At 42.3% G+C, this 17,454-nt stretch overlaps 1 protein-coding gene across 1 annotated transcript; it reads left to right on the top strand.

Moving 5' to 3' along the window:
- The first annotated feature begins 273 nt into the window (after window positions 1–273).
- csnk2a2b (casein kinase 2, alpha prime polypeptide b) lies at window positions 274–14,737 on the top strand. Its single transcript, XM_004564628.5, has 12 exons — window positions 274–1,305; window positions 1,661–1,772; window positions 3,969–4,070; window positions 6,156–6,206; window positions 6,326–6,385; window positions 7,187–7,270; window positions 10,477–10,587; window positions 10,678–10,779; window positions 11,350–11,450; window positions 12,575–12,723; window positions 12,824–12,907; window positions 14,091–14,737. The coding sequence occupies exons 1-11, from the start codon at window positions 1,202–1,204 to the stop codon at window positions 12,898–12,900; spliced, it is 1,053 nt and encodes a 350-aa protein (XP_004564685.1). The 5' UTR covers window positions 274–1,201; the 3' UTR covers window positions 12,901–12,907; window positions 14,091–14,737.
- Window positions 14,738–17,454: the final 2,717 nt, after the last annotated feature.

Genomic DNA, 17,454 nt, shown 5'->3' with positions numbered 1-17,454 from the left:
TTTTCCAAGTGCGCTCGAGAGCATATCTAGTTTTAGGAAAGTGACAGGAGCAACTAAAATCTAACGAGTTCTGCCTTAGAGAGGTAGTTTTTGCACCTTGCTTACAAACAGACGAGACGACACCTGTTACATACCGGAGCCAGCTTTGTTTTTGTTTTTGTTTTACTTACTTTTGCACTCCGTTTTTAAATAGTTGAGAAATCCGTCACATCCTTTTCACCAGGGGGCGCTGTGGCCCGGCTATCCACTGGAAGGTCTCGTTCCTCATTTTCACCCCGGCAGCCAGCGGCTTTCACATCCGGGCGGCTCTCTTGCGCCTCTTCAATCGCAATCCGCTTCCCTTCCCTGCGCTCTCGACTAGGGGAGGTCCGCAGGTGCAGAAGAATCCCCTTGAATCGTGGGGTCTCCGTGAGCGTGTGGCACCGGGCCTCCGAGACGCTGCTTACCCCGCACAGCCGATCGCACATGACGCTGTCTCCGCCGATGGTGGTGCACGGCGCCGAGCGCTCCCCGTCGGTGCGACATCCTCGCGCTCAAGTAGCATCGCAGGCTACCGTTAGCTAACATCATCGATCTCTCCGCTACTCCACCCCCTCCTCTCCCCGAGATCGATCCCCGCTGTCGATCCACCACATCGGTTTTCGGTTGATAGCGAACACCGGCCCACGGTGGGCACCCCTCATTCCCGGACCAGCGCAGGAAGGCCGCCTGTTTCTCCTCGGATTTGGGGCCCGCAAAGAGCAACGTTAGCCTCGGAGTTTAGACCCGTAATTTTTAGACCACCGACTTCCTTTCCAGCCCCCTCTGTGGCCTTTCAGGGGTTCGGTTCTTCTCTACCTCAGTGCCCCGATGCTTCCCCGTCCCTGTGTGTAACCTCAGCTGCTAATCACTCCAAGATCCACCACCCCCTCCCCGTCTCTGCTGCTTCTGTTAACCCCACCAAGGAGTGCTGCTCGGCGGGCAGTGACTGCGGCTTTTCCCGGCGGACATCCCTGGTTTTCTCATCATTCCTGCCTCCACTTTTCTGACTCTGGTTGCTTATCTCTGCACGATAGCTGGCTGGCCAGCTCCGCTTTACACCCACACACGTTATCCCCATTCATACAACCCCTCCACCCCACCCCCCATTTTAGTCTGCCATCCACATCCCAGCAGATCTCCGTGACAGGCGCCCCACGGCACCCGAGCCACGGGTCTCGCCATGCCGGGTCCGGTGGCCGGTAGCAAAGCCCGTGTGTACGCAGACGTCAACACGCTGAAGACCCGCGAGTACTGGGACTACGAGGCCCACGTACCCAACTGGAAGTGAGGACATTTCTGATTACTGCAGCGTGCATGATAATCGTATGATAAGGGATTTCTGTGGAGGGGAAATATGGCAGATGGGCGTCTATTATTATAAATTTAGCTGTGAGGGTGTGATGACACCATGTCTCCCGACCTTCAAGCCTGCTGTTCTTCACTGTTTGACACTTTCCTCCTCCTTACCGCCATCTCTTTCACCTATCCAGCCTGACTTGTATAACATTTTGGCTTGGTATCAGAACCAGAAGTCAGCGGGTAGAACATTTAGAATCAGCTTATAGACTGGCTTAATTGTATGTATCTGGAAAAAAATTCCTCTCTCCTCATATTCCTGTTTTTCTGGCTGTCCCTATAGCAACCAGGAGGACTACCAGCTGGTTCGAAAGCTGGGCAGAGGGAAGTACAGCGAAGTGTTCGAGGCTATCAACATCACCAACAATGAGAAGGTGGTGGTCAAAATCCTGAAGGTGAGCAGATTGATTGGGACAGCACTGCCATCATGGGCATTTTTATTACATTTTAAAGAATAACTATTATTTAATAATATTTTATTGCCAAATATATCTGCAATAGAGCCTTATACTTACCATACCACCAGTTGTGAAAAGCTATTAGATAAATACACAGACTGTATATAAAAGGTGGGAGAATTCTGTGTAATTGTGTATGCATTTGTCTATGCTAAAGATCCTGAGTTCGATCCCAACAGGAAATAAAAATCTCTCGGGCATTGCATTAAGTCAGATATGTGGATCTACCTGCTGTAGTGAGCCCTTGTGAATATGGGAGTAGCTAAAAGTAGCTTTTAGTACTTAAATACTACAATTTCAACAAAACTCAGGGATAAACTTGTTATAGCACATTTAAATCCATATCAGAGCATTCCATTAAAATGCTCCTAAACCAACAGCACAAATGAGGGTGAGAGAGCTGTTGGCTACAGCTCTTTGCATTGAGGTGCATTTCACCCCTATATAGTTGTTATGAAAATGGATTTTAGCTCTTGAGAACAAAACAGTCTCCTGTAGCACAAAGCAAACATCCTTATTTTTGCTGTAAAGTTTGGTAATTTAACATGGAAGCCTTTTGGGATCGATTTACTTCTGGAACAGGCCTCAAGTGGCCATTTAAGGAACTGCAGTTTTTGGCCGTGGAGATTTCTGCTTCAATTAATGTGAATTTTAAGAAAACCTCAAAGCAGAGTTTGACCAGCATAAATAATTGTTAAATTAATGAATAATGAAGACATAGCTTTTTTTAGTCTTGAGTATTTCCTGAATAATTAGTCTTTTGCTAGGCTAGGCAGGTTATTCCAAACATCCCTTTGCCTGAGTACATTTTCCACCTCCTCCTGGAAGATCTTGAGGCGCTCCCAGACCAGATGAGATGTCTAGTTTCTCCAGCATGTTTTAGGTCAGTTGTGCGTGCCCTGAAAACCACCAAAGGAAGGCACCTACCACGCTTGGGGGGGGGGGGGAACTCTTCCCCCATCATTTTGCAGTAGAGAAACCTGGCCTCAGTCGTGGTGTTGCTGACTCTCATCCCAGCTGCTTAAATGAACCCAAAGACATAATTCTTAAAATTCTGGCAGCGTGAAAGGATTATTTTTTGTCTTAAACCCTGCTAATGCGCTGAGACCGTGTAAGCTGAAAATAGATGCACCTTAGCTTTCCAGTTTTCCTGCATTTGTCAAGTTTAGATTACATGTTTGTTGAATTAGTGATTAAAAAAACTCCAACATCAGAGTCCAAAGTTTTTTCCTGACAAACATTTTGCCAGATGGAAAAAAACAAACAAACTTGGGCCGCTCTGCCCGATCGCCTAAACAGCTAGCGGGCCAGTGATGGCAGCTCTGGGTCACTCAATCACTGCTGATCTGGAGCTAATTGCAGCCCTGCAGTTAAGCCAGCGAGCAAAGCCCCCTGCTGCTTTTGGAAAATCCCAGATGAAGATTAACGAAGTTGGTTCCAGCAGGATGATGACGTGTGGTTACTGTGCTGCAGAGAACTGCCAAACATTTGCATCACATCAGTAATAAATATAACTAATAATAAAGGCAAATATGGGAAATAACCAAACTCCTTAAATTAGGTGCTGACACAAAGCTCCATTTGTAAGACGTAGGTGGTGCGAACACTACAACCGGCTTGGATTGACTGGCTCTATTACTGCTGCCTCACTACTGGTGGATTAAGCTAATTGAGTACACAACATTCACATATCCAAGTCATTTGAGCCCTTCTTAAAAACAGCCACAGCATAAATATCTAGATTTTTAGCTGTAGACCCTGCGTTTGATTCGTTTTTGTCTTGTCACAGTTAGTAGTCACTATTTAACATGGTTACTAAACAACTATATGACTAAGTGCAAGAGGTCTAACCGCTAAAAAAAATTGAGTGATGCCTGTGACAGATGAGGATTAGCTGACAGTCACTTAAATGGAAACCTCAGACTGAGTGAAGCTAAGAGATGCTGAAGAATGCAGCAGCAGCGACAGTGCAAGCAGAGTCAGCAGATATGAGGCGGGAATGAGAAGAAGCAGCAGGGCAGCAAACCTTTCAGATTTGACATCTTTTCCTCTGCTGTTTTTCATTTATTCTGAGACTGCTCTGTTAAATCTTTTTATTAAATCTGGCTGTTTTGTTTTTCATGCTTGTTTTAGCCTGTCAAGAAGAAGAAGATCAAGCGAGAGATCAAAATCCTGGAGAACTTGCGAGGAGGGACCAATATCATCCGTCTGGTGGACACAGTGAAAGACCCAGTGGTAGGCTTGCTAATAGCATGTTTATGTTTTTATGAAGTGTCAAAATGAATCGAGATGTAAAACTAGGGCTAGAGTATGAGCAGCCACAATGTCAGCCAGAGATGCAGCTACTAGATTAAAGTTCCGTCTTTCTGCCTTCTTTGTTTCCCCGTCATTCTCTCAAGAAAACAAACTGTCCCAAGCTCACAGCATTGTGAATAATTACATTTATATTAGGTCTTTGATTTAATGTCAGCCAAATAAGGGATGCGCCATTCTCACTGTTACTTTCCCCCAGATTAAAATGAGTAAACCGGGTTGACTGGAACCATTTCTTTTAAGCTACAAGTTGGTGTCAGTTTAGAGGCTGCAGTGTTTACCTTGAATACTTCCAAGGCAGCCATGTTGTTCTTCCCATTGTATGTTTGGAAAATTGCTGCACTTCTTGGTGAATTGCATTTGCTGACTGTCGGTGAGTGGAGAAGTGTGAACCTAATGGTACAAAAAGATTTTGTAGTATGTTTCAGCTCCATAGGTATTCACACTGTTGTTTTATTATTATTACAGCCAGTTCCCTCTTGTTTTGTTTTCTTTTGGGGTGGCGTTGAGCCAGAAGGAAGCAAATGCTAGCTGCTGTGGTTAGAAATATGCAACTGTAGGTTTTCTGGTTGCGTCACACAGAAATGCATGTAAAGGATGATTTGCTTCGCCTCATAAGTGCACTAGCACCACTGACGAGGTGAAGACGTTCAGTTTGGTGACGAAAATGATCTAAAGCGAGGCTGTTGTGGCGTTTCATTTGCCTCTGAAGACGGATGGTTGAGCTGGGAGTGACTTTACTCTCAAACTGTATTCCAGTAGTGAAGTTGGAAAATCAAGGAAAACATGATTTGCTTTGCTCCTTAGTGAGGTCGAGCTCTTTGTGCGTCAGTAGAAATACAACACGGGGCTCTTTTTGTGCTTAAAAAGGTGCTGCAGCACATTCACGGATAGTGCCTGATCAATGCTCTGCGTACGGCTCATTTAGCGAGTCACAAATGCGCTGCTCTGACTCGAAATCCTACTTCAGGGGCATTGCAGTTGAAAACTGGGAAGTTACACTTCAGCTGGAACTCTATCATGCTAAATTCTGTACATCAGTCTAATGAAAACTTATGAGTTATAAAACAAAATAATTAAATAACCTCCATGCAGTCATCATAAAGGGCCATCGTCATAGCAAGCTTGTTTGCCTGCTGCTGTAAAGTTGGATATTTTAACACGGCCAGCTGTGTGAAATCATTGCTTCTCTTTTGTTTTTGCCTCAAGTGGCCATTTGAGGAACTGCAACTTTTCTTTTTAGCACCTGGATCGCTGGTTTATTGTGCCATTGTGTGCTCACCTGAGCATTTGTTTGTTCGCATGACAAATACTGCAGGAAGCCCCTTACGACATCGTTGTCTTTAGCAAATGATAGACTCTGTGTCGGCACGAGAAACAAAGTAATCTTATAATTCCAGTTTTGCTGTAATTACCGTGTGATTGTTTTGGCTCTCAGCTTCCCATCGGACCTAAAATTTGTGGCGTTTTAATTTTTGTTTTGTAGTCAACAGAAGTTACAGGAGTTTTATCATTTGACCACTTATTTGTTTCTATATTCTGTGTTTTCAATCTGAAATCCACCGCGACGACCAGACTGGATATCTCCTTTTTACAATTTTTCTGAGCTGGGACACATCAACCGACCAGGAAGGAAGGATATTTTTAGGCAGTGGAAATGCTCTGACTAAGCCAGGAGGCCTTGTTCCAGTGCAGCGGTGGGAACCCTGCGGGGTCCTTTGTCTGTTTGTTCCTGTGAACTTCATTGGGTTAGAAAATGATCATTGTATGCACAGCTTTTTGACTGCACGGCTGAGTATCAGGGATGATTCAAATGGTTGTATCGTTCGTCCCGTTTGGGTTGAAATCACATGGTGGGGGCTGCCAAATCACTGGTTTATCAGGTGATTGAATCAGAAATAAGCGTATTCCTGATTTATATATTTCTCTCTCTGTGGTGTTAATTGTTTGTTTTTCCTCCTGATTTCTCTCCACACCCTTCTCATGCTCTCTGTGGTGGCTGTATAGTCCAGAACGCCAGCACTCGTCTTTGAATGCATCAATAACACAGACTTCAAGGTACAATCCTCGCCTCTTTCCTTCATTGCTCGGTGCCAAGTCTCTCATAGCTGCAATCAGTAAGGCTGAAAGAGCAGCAAACCTCAGTGCTTATTTGTGTTATTTTTCTCCCCCTGCAGGAGTTGTACCAGAAGTTGACAGATTACGATATCCGTTTCTATATGTATGAACTACTGAAGGTGAGACATCTCAGCTTTAGCAAACATCGTAGTTTTGTTTTGGATGCTTACATTATTCTACTTTACAGAAACAAAATAATTTCACAAAAACCAAAAACTACCAGTGTCAGTATTGTTAGCCCCCTCGTCTCCTGACCAGTTCTGATGGTATTCTGGCACGGCCCTTGGGCTTCAGTTCACCCCGCAGATTTCAAGTCAGGACTTTGTGCAGGCCAGTCAGTAACGGTCACTTTGGTCTTCTAGAATTCGTTTTTCATCAGGAGCTACATATGTTTTGGGTTGCTGTTGTGTAGGAAGACAAAGCGATGACCCAGACCCAGTTTCACTCCTGACTGCTTGAGGTTTTCTTTGAAAATCTTCACAGATCCTTCTTCCTTTTCTTGATTACTTCCACCTCGACGAGATTCCCGGTTCCAGACTCGCCAACCTCCGCTGTGGGGACGGTGCTTTTCCTCCAAATATAAGCAGTGTCTCTCTGCAGTATATATAAACTTTCTTTAGGTCATTAAAGTTTTAAACTGTTTACAAATTTGATGATTAACCTAATTTTACAAGCTTTGAGTATTACCAATTTAAAGGACGTCATTTCGCAGCAGTGTGTTTTGTTATGGCTTAATGAAAAGGTCTGTTTTTCAGGGGGCTAATAATATTGTCTATAATATTTCTGTTATAGAAATAATTAATGCTGTCTAAAGAAAACTAGTGAGTTTAGAAATGCTATCTTGAAAATCTGTTCTGTTTACCAAAAAAAGAAGCACTTTAATACCTTTTTATGTTGGTGTGTATGTGTGTGTGTGTCAGGCTCTGGACTACTGTCACAGTATGGGAATCATGCATCGTGATGTCAAACCTCACAATGTGATGATCGACCACCAGTTGAGAAAGGTAGGCAGTGCTCTGTGTAGTCTTATTTTGTTCTCCCCTCACACCCCCACACTCACCCTCCCTCACTGGTTATTTTCACCACGGCTTTTCATTCCCATCTTTTGTTATCTCTCTTTTTTTTTCTTTTTTTTCCCATTTTGAAAAGCAGTTGTTATTGCATTAGCGTGGGCTTTCAAATACGCAGCGTCCCTGCGCGAGTGCATTAGGCATGAGAACCTTAAAATAAACACAGATGTAATTTCCATCTACGTAAATGTCAGGCTCACTGCACACTGTTGGTGCATTTTCATTAGCTATTAGAATCAGATAATTAAAGCGTTTATGATCATCAGTCTGCAGATGCCTCAGGTCACTTTTTATAGGTTATGATGTTACTTAAAAAAAACAAGACCTTTCCAACTCTCTCGGTTACTTCTGACAGCATGTAGTCCTACGTGTATGTGAAGGACTATGGATCTATTTTCTGTCGAGAGTCGCTTGCTCCCGAGTGCCTTTCTCCAGAGCGAGAAAGGCACTCCGTCTCTCTCGTCTCTCTTCCACTTCCAGCGTGAGGAGTGAGCAACACTAACAGAAAGGAAATCCACTAATCAGCACAGCACAAACACCACAACAAATCAAAAACTGGTCTGCTTTAACTGCTCACAGCTTTAGTGACTTAAGGTTAGGCAGCTCGCTGCCACACTGGTTATAGATTATTTTAAATACATGAAGATAGATACTTTGATCCCACAGGGGAAATAATTGTTTAAAAGCAGCAGGATAAATAATAAAAACAGTACAATTTTCAATAATTAAATAATGTAGTTAAAGTAAAAGTGCCACAGGCGCATAGTGACGGCCTTAAAATGAGAGAGTGCGAAAGCTTTATAGATGGAACAGGGATAAAATGTGGTTAAACTAAAGAAGAGTAAAAAGTAAGACTGAGATTGTGCAAAGTGTAATAAAAATATGTACATGGTAAAGAAAGAAGCAGTCTAAAGTCTGCCTGGACAAATTTTGTGGGCATGCTACAGTCAAGTCTTAAAATGAGTCCTGTGGGAAAAACTAAGTGCGCCTCACTGCTTCTATATGAATTATGAGGATAAGTAACAGAATCCACCTGAGTGGTCATCAGCAAATGGGAGCGCTTCTATTAAAACAGACATTTTTTGCAGTGTGCTGGTCTGGAGCATTCGGGTGTATAAATGCACCTGCAACCCACAGGCTACATCTCAGTCTACAGGCCTCAGTCAGCATATTAAAGGTTAAAGTTCATGACAGCGCAATTAGACAAACATTGAATCAGGTGTGGCTTGTTTGGAAGTGTTACCAGGAGAGAGTACGGTGGCCCTGAGAGGTCAAACAGACTGCAACATAAGAAGACACCAGCAAATAGAAAAATTGTAAAAGCTCACAAACCTCTGGGGACCAAATAACGTTACAGAACAGTGGCGGAAGTGGCATGCTAACAGTAAACAGCTAATGGCAAACATGTATGTACAGTATTATATGAATATGTGATTCAAAGGGTTAGGGTTAGCATCTTTTCTCATTCACAGCACGGTTGAACCTTCTGCTTTGAGTCTTTTTTGTTTCTGTCACTTCTGCCGCTGGACCGTCAAGTTATTGTGTCCCAAGAAACACTTTCTGTTGTGCTAAATTCAACTTTTGTTGTGTTTCGTGTGCTTTCGCAGTGTTTGTCTATTTTCTGGTGGTTTCTTAAGTCGCGGTATATTTGACGTCTCAGGGCCACTGTAGGAAAGGATGTTCTCTATAAAACAAGAACATCGCAGCATGGTTTAGGTCTGTAAAGTTGAATGTGAACAGATGAGATCGAAGTGAAAATGCTTGGTCACAACATACAGCAGCACATTTGGTGAAAACCAAAGACAGCAAGCATATCAGGACAAATACCGCATATGCACTTTGGCAACAGTGGGAGGGAAAAATGTGAAGCGATTTGTCAATTTGGCCCAAATTGGAATAGAATAATGATCTCGAGCACAGCAGGATTGCTGAAAAAGAAACGAATCCAGGTGCTGCAGTGGTCCAGTCAAAGTCCAGACCTCAACCTGATTAAAATGCTGTGTCAGCACCTTAAGAGAGCCATGCATAAACAAATACCTGCAAATGCATTGAACCAACACTGAACGGAAGAAAAGGCCAAAATTCCTCCAAAGCGAGACTGATGAAGTCATCAAAATATTAAAAGTCCTGTATGCTCAGAGCAAAGCCATATTTAACTCTGACACATTTGGCATTAACAAGCCTTCACCGGGAAGTTAAATACATTTAATGCCCCAGAAAGCCCGCTTTCTAATAATGTATTCACAATAGGAATCATTGACTAGTTTGATATTTTTCATTTTAAAGCCAGTAATATTTATATATCAGATAAGAAATTACATGTTTTATTTGTTTACATCATGGTTTTTTTTGTGCTTTGTGTGAAAGCAGTAGCAGATCCTGTTTCCTGATTGAAAACAATTCGGTTTTTAATGTTGCAACTTATGTAGGTCGAACTGCGATCTTGAGTTTACTCAGAAACAGCAGCGTCGCGGGAATAAAATCTGATGACAGAAGGGGAAAAAAATGGGTTGCTGCAGAAGTGACAGAAATCAAATTCATCAAAAAATGTTGCCAACAGTTAGCATAACAAAAATATCCAAAGGATGTCATCCTCTGTCAGTAAGACGTCTCAAAGGCACACAGGCATTTCCAGCGGTGCCACAAGGAAATGAGCAGCAATGTGAAGCTGAAATGCAGAAATCTGCGTGCAGCAGACGAAAAGCCGACTTCCCCTTGAAACATGGAGATGTTCGGAACAAGCAGAGTGTGGACTTGCAGCCAAAAAGCCTTTTCTCTGAACTGGCAACAAAGTGCTCAAACTCAGCTACACACACAAAGCTCGAGAGCAGAAAAATGGCAGCAGGGAGTCAAAATTTGAAGTATTTGGTTTGAACAGACCACATTTTGTTCAGTGAGCTGGAGGGCACTTCAAGGACGAGTTTCTGCAGGGAACAGTGAAGCTCAGTGGAGGCTATGCTGGGCAGAATAAGTTCTCTGTGGAAAGAAATTCAGACTGCAGGTTTATCTTTATTACAAGAAAAGAAAAACAGACTGTAAGATGTCCAGTAGGGGGCAGCAGGCTGATATAGATGTGACTTCACCCAATTTACCCTTAAATTGCATTAACAGGATGTGTCTCTGCTGTGTGTGTTTTTTAGCTACGTCTTATAGATTGGGGTTTGGCAGAGTTTTACCACCCATCCCAGGAGTACAACGTCAGAGTGGCCTCACGATACTTCAAAGGCCCTGAACTCCTCGTGGACTACCAGGTAACACGCACACTGTTTTCTCACATGCAGATAATTGAGATGTCTGTTTTGTCCTCATCTGCAGTGCTGTTTGATGATTGTGTGTTCCAGATGTATGATTACAGTCTAGACATGTGGAGCCTGGGCTGCATGCTGGCCAGTATGATCTTTCAGAAAGAGCCCTTCTTCCACGGACAAGACAACTACGATCAGGTGCCTGTCACACGAATTTTTATACGAGATGAGACAAAAGAGTAAACATTAAAAACTGATTCCATGCACACTTGCGTTAAAAAACTCAGAGGGTCTGCCTCGGCTCATGGCACAAACACACAGCTGTTTGTGGTGTCCTTTTCTCAGCTAAAGGTACTTTTTGTAATTACTTTTTGTAAAATGTAATTAAACCTTTCACCACCAGGGGTCCTCATTTTACCAGAAGGTTTCAGTGCAGTTGCTCATTCTAACTTAACTTCTGTTGGGAACCTTTGTAGAGCCTACAATGTAACCTGTTTAATAGACGATGTAGTGAGATAGTGTCCTGATGTTTTCATATGTGGCACTAACTTATAAACCAATAAATGGCAGGGTTTGTCGCTGAAGCATAATTTGGCATAATAAATGCAGTAATTGGTCTGAGTTTCCCACAGTTTGGTAGCATAGACTATATATTAAAAGATGGAGGTAACCACTGTCTTAAAGCTTGTGTGTTACATTTTTTAATGTTTTGGAAGGTGTTAAAAGTCTGCTCTGACATGTATGATCTTCCACTGTTGTTTTTTCCAGCTGGTGCGGATTGCCAAAGTCCTGGGGACAGACGAGCTTTTCGGCTACCTGCGTAAATACCACATTGAGCTAGACCCACGCTTCAAGGACCTCCTAGGACAGTAAGTTCACTCGGCCTCAAGAAAAATTACATGAAAATCTAGAGAAAGACAATCGATCAACTCATAAAAGACAATAAAATTAAATAAAACAACAAGGGAAATAAAATGAAAGCAAAACATTAAACAAATAAAATGTATTTGTCTATAAGGATGCTACACTTGATCCAAATGCCAAGAGGAATAAATGTCTTGTTAATAAAGATTTAAATGTGTGTACCATCTGAGCTGTACGGATATGGAGAGATGGATTATTCCATAGACCTGGTGCTAAGAGCAACTGGGTAGGTGACCTCAGAGTACTTACAGGTGTATGAATGTGATGTTCAAAGCTTTAAAAGTAAGCAATAAAATCTTAAAATCAATTCAAAAACGGAAAGGGAACCAATTAAGAGATGTTTGTGCTTTTTAATACCAGTAGAGAGGCAAGCTTCCGCATTCTGGACTAACTGCAACCAAAGATGACTGTTCGATACCAAAGGGAATTACAGTAGTGCAGGTGGGAAGTGATTGAAAATATCAATAACCTTTTCCAGGTCATTTTGCAAGAGATAAGGTTTTACTTTGGCAGTGACTCTGATTTGATAAAAGTAAATTATAGAGGCAGTCCTTATTTGTTGATCCATTTTAAAAAAAAACTTATCAAAAATCATGCCCAGGTTTGTTTGTTTTTTTATTACAGCAGCATGACAGTAACGAGCCGAATGACTCGGCGTGTCAGAAGAGTTGATTGAGGGGTGAAATTTACCAAAGCAAATAACCTCGGGCTTTCTTTCATTAAGATATAAGAAATTTATCATCACACAGAACTTAATGTTGCTAAGAAAGCTGAACTGATGCTCCCATGCATCTGCTTGTCAATTGAATGAGGATATATGCCTGGATGTTATTAGCAAAGCGGTGGAAAGAAAAATTATGTTTTCTAAAGGTCAAACTTAGAGGCAACATATACAATGAAAAAAGAAGTGGGCCCAGGATGCACCCTTGAGGCACTCCATAAGTGAAAGGTGCTGTTGTAGAAGAAGAATCTCCCACATGTACAGAGAAACTTCTATTCTTTATGATTTGAACCAAGTCAGAAGCATGCCTCCAAAAATGGAAACATGTTTGTCGTCATTTGCCTGCAGGCAGAGCAGGAAGCGCTGGGAACAGTTTGTGCAGACGGAGAATCAGCACTTGGTGAGCCCCGAAGCTCTGGACCTGCTGGACAAGCTGCTACGATACGATCACCAACAGAGACTGACCGCCACAGAGGCCATGGAGCACCCCTACTTCTGTAGGTTTTTTGGGTTTAATGACTAAATCAAAAGGAAATCTATTATTCTCAGAGATATTCTGGTTTTTAAACATGGTTCCCTTTCCCCTCGCTCCTGCAGACCCTGTAGTGAAGGAGCAGTCTTTGTCGAATTCTGACAGCAACATGGTTTCCAGTGGCAACACTACAGCGCGATGAAACACAGGTAACGGCTTAAAGAACATCATCAGAGCTCATCCGTGAGGAGTTGAAAGCACACACAGAAGTCCAAACAATAATCAGATGAAGTTTTCATGTGTGCTCAGATTTTAAGTTTAATTTTTCGCTGTAGAAAGAAGTTTTTTCCCACGCAGAGTGTACAGCGGATGTTAATGTTGTCACTTATTACGGAATCAAACTCAAAGTATTGTTAGTATTTCCGAGCTTTAAACGCTGCATGGTTGTACTGTTTACCACACTCCATATTATCCATTGTTGATCTACACACGTGTTCGTTGTTGCCATGGACGTTGCACGCTGTCGTTGTCGTGTCATTGTCATGAGACAAACAAAATCACAGTTTAGGAACGCAACGTGCTTACAGGAAAGTAACAGTAATCTAATTACTTTTTTGCAATAGTAATCCCTTTATAAACTCACTGTGCTTTTACCGCCATATCCAAAATTAGCTGAAAAAGGTGGATGCACACATTAAACGTGGCCAAAATCTTCAGTAATGAGGTAACAAGGAGTTTGCACAAGGATAATCCCCAGGAGCGAAAGGCTCAGGTTGGCTCTGTGTGATGTCAGTGTCTGAAAAAGGTGGACTAAAGCAACTCGTTTGGGGTGGAGGATGGCCTGAGGGCATGTAGTAGGCCTCAGAATCAGATAAATATGTAACTAATTAGGAATCGGTATTGTCTTACAAAGTGTTTCAGTCAAAAATTCAGATTCTCCTAATTGTCAGGTTTCATCCAGGTGTCTGCAAGACTGAATTTAAGTGTAAAAAGTCAAAGTTGATTATCAATAATGAGCATATCGTGATTTAATTTGGCATGCGGTGAGCTAATGGCATCCTCATAAAGCCTGCCAATCGTGAAGCTCCGTGAAGGTGCCTCATTTCCTTGTTGCTCAGAAACAGAAAGTGGAAGGCGACCGGTATTGGCGCTACAGCTGCCCGTCACGAATGAGCTAACTGCAGCGTGCTGTCAGTGTGGTTTTACAAACGATGAAATCCTCGTGTTACGGCTTTATTATCAGCACAACACCAGTGTTTATGTTTGTTATACATCGATAACTCCCTGATGATGTCTGTCTTCTGCTTTAAAGAAGCCTGGAAGCAAAACGTCCGTGAGTTGCTGCTTTAATTGATTCGACTCCTCTCACTCGTTCTTTGTCTCTCTTCACAGAAGCGGAAAAAGAAGTTTGTTACCTCAACTTTGTACCCGGTTGTGACAGTGACTTTGACAAGTGTACAGTGACAATGGATCAAAGTAACTCTGACCAGTTACACACTCACAGATACACACATCAGTGCAAGCACACCTCTACATGTACAAACACAGATGCAGACGTGTATACATAAACCCTCCTCCTCTGTATCAGTCTGTGATTGGCTTGTCCTGGTTCCCTGTCCAGCAGACCTGACCAGTGAGCTTGAAGCTGCTCCACCCCCTCCACCCATTGTCCCCCTCAGCTGGTCTCTGTCCTCACAGCTCAGTTTCATGTTGGCCAGTGAAGACAAACTACAATTCAGTCCCTCCTCCTCCTCTTTCTGTCCAGCCCTCCTTTATAGCGCCCCCCTCTTTGTTTGCATCAGCATGGAGAATGAACAGGAGCGTGAACCTGTACAGGTCCTGCCCCCGACCCTAACTCGTCTGTCTCCTTCCTGTTTTTTCCTCCCCACCCTCTTCCCCCTTCAGACAGACAGGCATCTTAGCACTACTCCAGATCTGAAAGTGGCATGGTGGACTCTCTCTAGATAGAATGATGATGATGATGACGATGATAATAATATTAATATTAATGAAAATTAAATGATTTTTATTTAGATGAACTGCACGCGTTGTGAGTGATTTTTACTGCTCATTTGTTTTGATATGGCGTGACATTTATTATGATTATTTTATATTTTGGTTAATAAAGGAAAATGGGTTGAGTTAAAGGGTTCCAGTTTACCTAAAATACACAAGATGGCCTTTAACCAAAGATATTTGGGTATTAAAACAACATGTGAGCAAAAACTGTGTAGTGCATTTAGTTTTGATGGATAAAAGCCAATATTAAGGTATTTTAAAGTTACTTTAGCTCGGGATGATGAACTCATTTTGCACTGTGGGTCATACAAAGCCCTCTTTGATGTCAAATAATTGCCAATTGATTAGATTTAATGAAATTTAGTGTTTTTCATTTGACAAAATTACATGGAAAATATACATGCAATCAAATTACTTCCGTGTCAGCATTTTGGGCCAACTTTCAGGTAACGCCCAGACTCTCTGTCCAGCCGCCGCCTCCAGCTCTTCTCAGGAGATACCGAGCGTGTCCTGGGTGCGTTAAAGGAAATGGAAAACCTGCACTCAGTGTTGTAAGAGGACACAGACTAAAAGTCGGTGAGCTAATCAACAGAAGTGATGAGGACGTTTGTGCAGTTAGTAACACAAACTTTTAGATGATAGAAAAAATTAAATTTGATGCTTGGGGTTTAAAAAAAAAAAAAAGACCAAAGAAAAGGGTACCTTCATTAAATTTTTAGTTTTACGACATCTCAAAACATTTTCAGTTCAATAAAACGCCTTTTGCATGTTCATCATATATTGGTGTATAAAAGTCTTTAACTCAATTCAATTTTATTTATATAGCGCCAAATCACAACAAAAGCCGCCTCAAGGCGCTTCATAGATACAGAGAAAAACCCCAACGATCATATGACCCCTTATGAGCAAGCACTTTGGCAACAGTGGGAAGGAAAAACTCCCTTTTAACAGGAAGAAACCTCCGGCAGAACCAGGTTCAGGGAGGGGCGGGGCCATCTGCTGCGACCGGTTGGGGTGAGAGAAGGAAAACAGGATAAAGACATGCTGTGGAAGAGAGACAGAGATTAATAACAGATATGATTCAATGCAGAGAGGTCTGTTAACACATAGTGAGTGAGAAAGGTGACTGGAAAGGAAAAACTCAATGCATCATGGGAATCCCCGGCAGCCTACGTCTATTGCAGCATAACTAAGGGAGGATTCAGGTTCACCTGCTCCAGCCCTAACTATATGCTTTAGCAAAAAGGAAAGTTTTAAGCCTAATCTTAAAAGTAGAGATAGTGTCTGTCTCCCGAATCCAAACTGGAAGCTGGTTCCACAGAAGAGGGGCCTTTAACAACCCCTCATTCGTTGCATTTTGCTTCCAAAGAGCCAGACTTTGTATTTTTTAAAGTGGTTTTGAGCAACTTTTCAGGTTGTCACAAAATACACAATTTGTTCCCATTTTGTTAGTGAATTTATGAAAAATACCAACAGTAACCTAGTTAGAAGTGGTGATTCTCAAAGAGCTATTAGCAAAAAACCTGGTATATCGCAGCATGGGGGACAGTGTGTCCTTAAAAATGGGAGGAAACCTTTCCTGATGAAGGGAAACAAGGAGAAAAGGCTTAGTGATCCCAAATTACACAAGAACTGGACTGTAAATCGGTGACAACAAGTCTTATGGAGCGATGTGCTGTATTTCCAATAGGTTTCCAATTTTCCCAGCAAAATATAAAGAAATGAGGGATAGCTCCAAAGTTTTGCACAGTGCTATATGTAGTCCCATTGCTACTGTTTAGCTGATGAGGGGGTATGAGCCTTAATCTTTTGCAGCCTGGTCACTAACTTGTCCTCTGCTGTTTGGTGTTGTCCGTGAAAGTGTGCGCATTTCTCTGTGTAAAAAAACAAAAAAAGTGGCAGAAAGTAAAACCAGTACAAGCTGAAAAATACATAAGTATTCAAAGCATCGAGGAGGACTGCAGTGGCATGGTAAATATTTGCATATTCAACACGTTTGACATTGCAGTCACTCACTCACCATCACAAATCTGAAACACTGTTAATGTTCTTTTCAATACTGTGCTAATAAATTGGTTTTGATTAGCCAGCAGAACCCTGATATTGCTTCAAATTCACATGACTTTGTCATAGTTAAAACACATGCTCCTGGAATATGTTTGCTGCCTGTATCTGGAGGGCTGCAGGGAGTTATGACTTGCAAATTATGCAAATCTCAATTTGGTGCCCAAAACAGGAAAAGTCACAAATTTCCTGCATGTTACAAGATAACAGGGAGACAAAATTTTCTTCTTCTGTTCCTCATCTGTTGGTGTTCACTATATAACATTTTTGAAAACATAACATCAAAAGGTTCTGAGAATCTGGAGAAATCAGGAAGACTTTCAGAAATTACAGTTCATCCACAAACCCAGGTTATAGCTCTATCATGCAAAGAAGAAGCCATATGTCCCAAGACCAGGAAAGGCACTGTATTGTTCATCCTGATTGTCAACACTCAGTTCAAGAGGCTGCATATTTCATAGTATGGGGGTGCAGCTTGCACATCTGGAAAGGCGCCATCGTTGCTGAACAGTATGTACAGGTTTTAGCATCTCCAAAAGCTGCAGCTCTTGTGGGGTGCAAGAAATTAACAGTGCTGATCCAGTGCAGGATCATGTGGGGTCGAAGTTAGTGATGCATGTGGGGAGCAAAGGCTGACCCATGTGGTCCAGAACAGACAAATAGCAGAAAAAGT

This window comes from Maylandia zebra, linkage group LG7, assembly GCF_041146795.1.
Source record: "Maylandia zebra isolate NMK-2024a linkage group LG7, Mzebra_GT3a, whole genome shotgun sequence".
In the NCBI taxonomy this organism is placed as follows: domain Eukaryota; kingdom Metazoa; phylum Chordata; class Actinopteri; order Cichliformes; family Cichlidae; genus Maylandia; species Maylandia zebra.
This window is presented reverse-complemented; position numbering and strand designations above follow the sequence as displayed.

Coding starts and splice junctions, on each gene's coding strand:
- csnk2a2b (XM_004564628.5), top strand. CDS start 1,202: ATGCCGGGTCCGGTGGCCGGTAGCAAAGCCCGTGTGTACGCAGACGTC. Junction 4,071..6,155: donor ACACAGTGAAAGACCCAGTG/GTAGGCTTGCTA, acceptor GTGGCTGTATAG/TCCAGAACGCCAGCACTCGT. Junction 7,271..10,476: donor TCGACCACCAGTTGAGAAAG/GTAGGCAGTGCT, acceptor TGTGTTTTTTAG/CTACGTCTTATAGATTGGGG.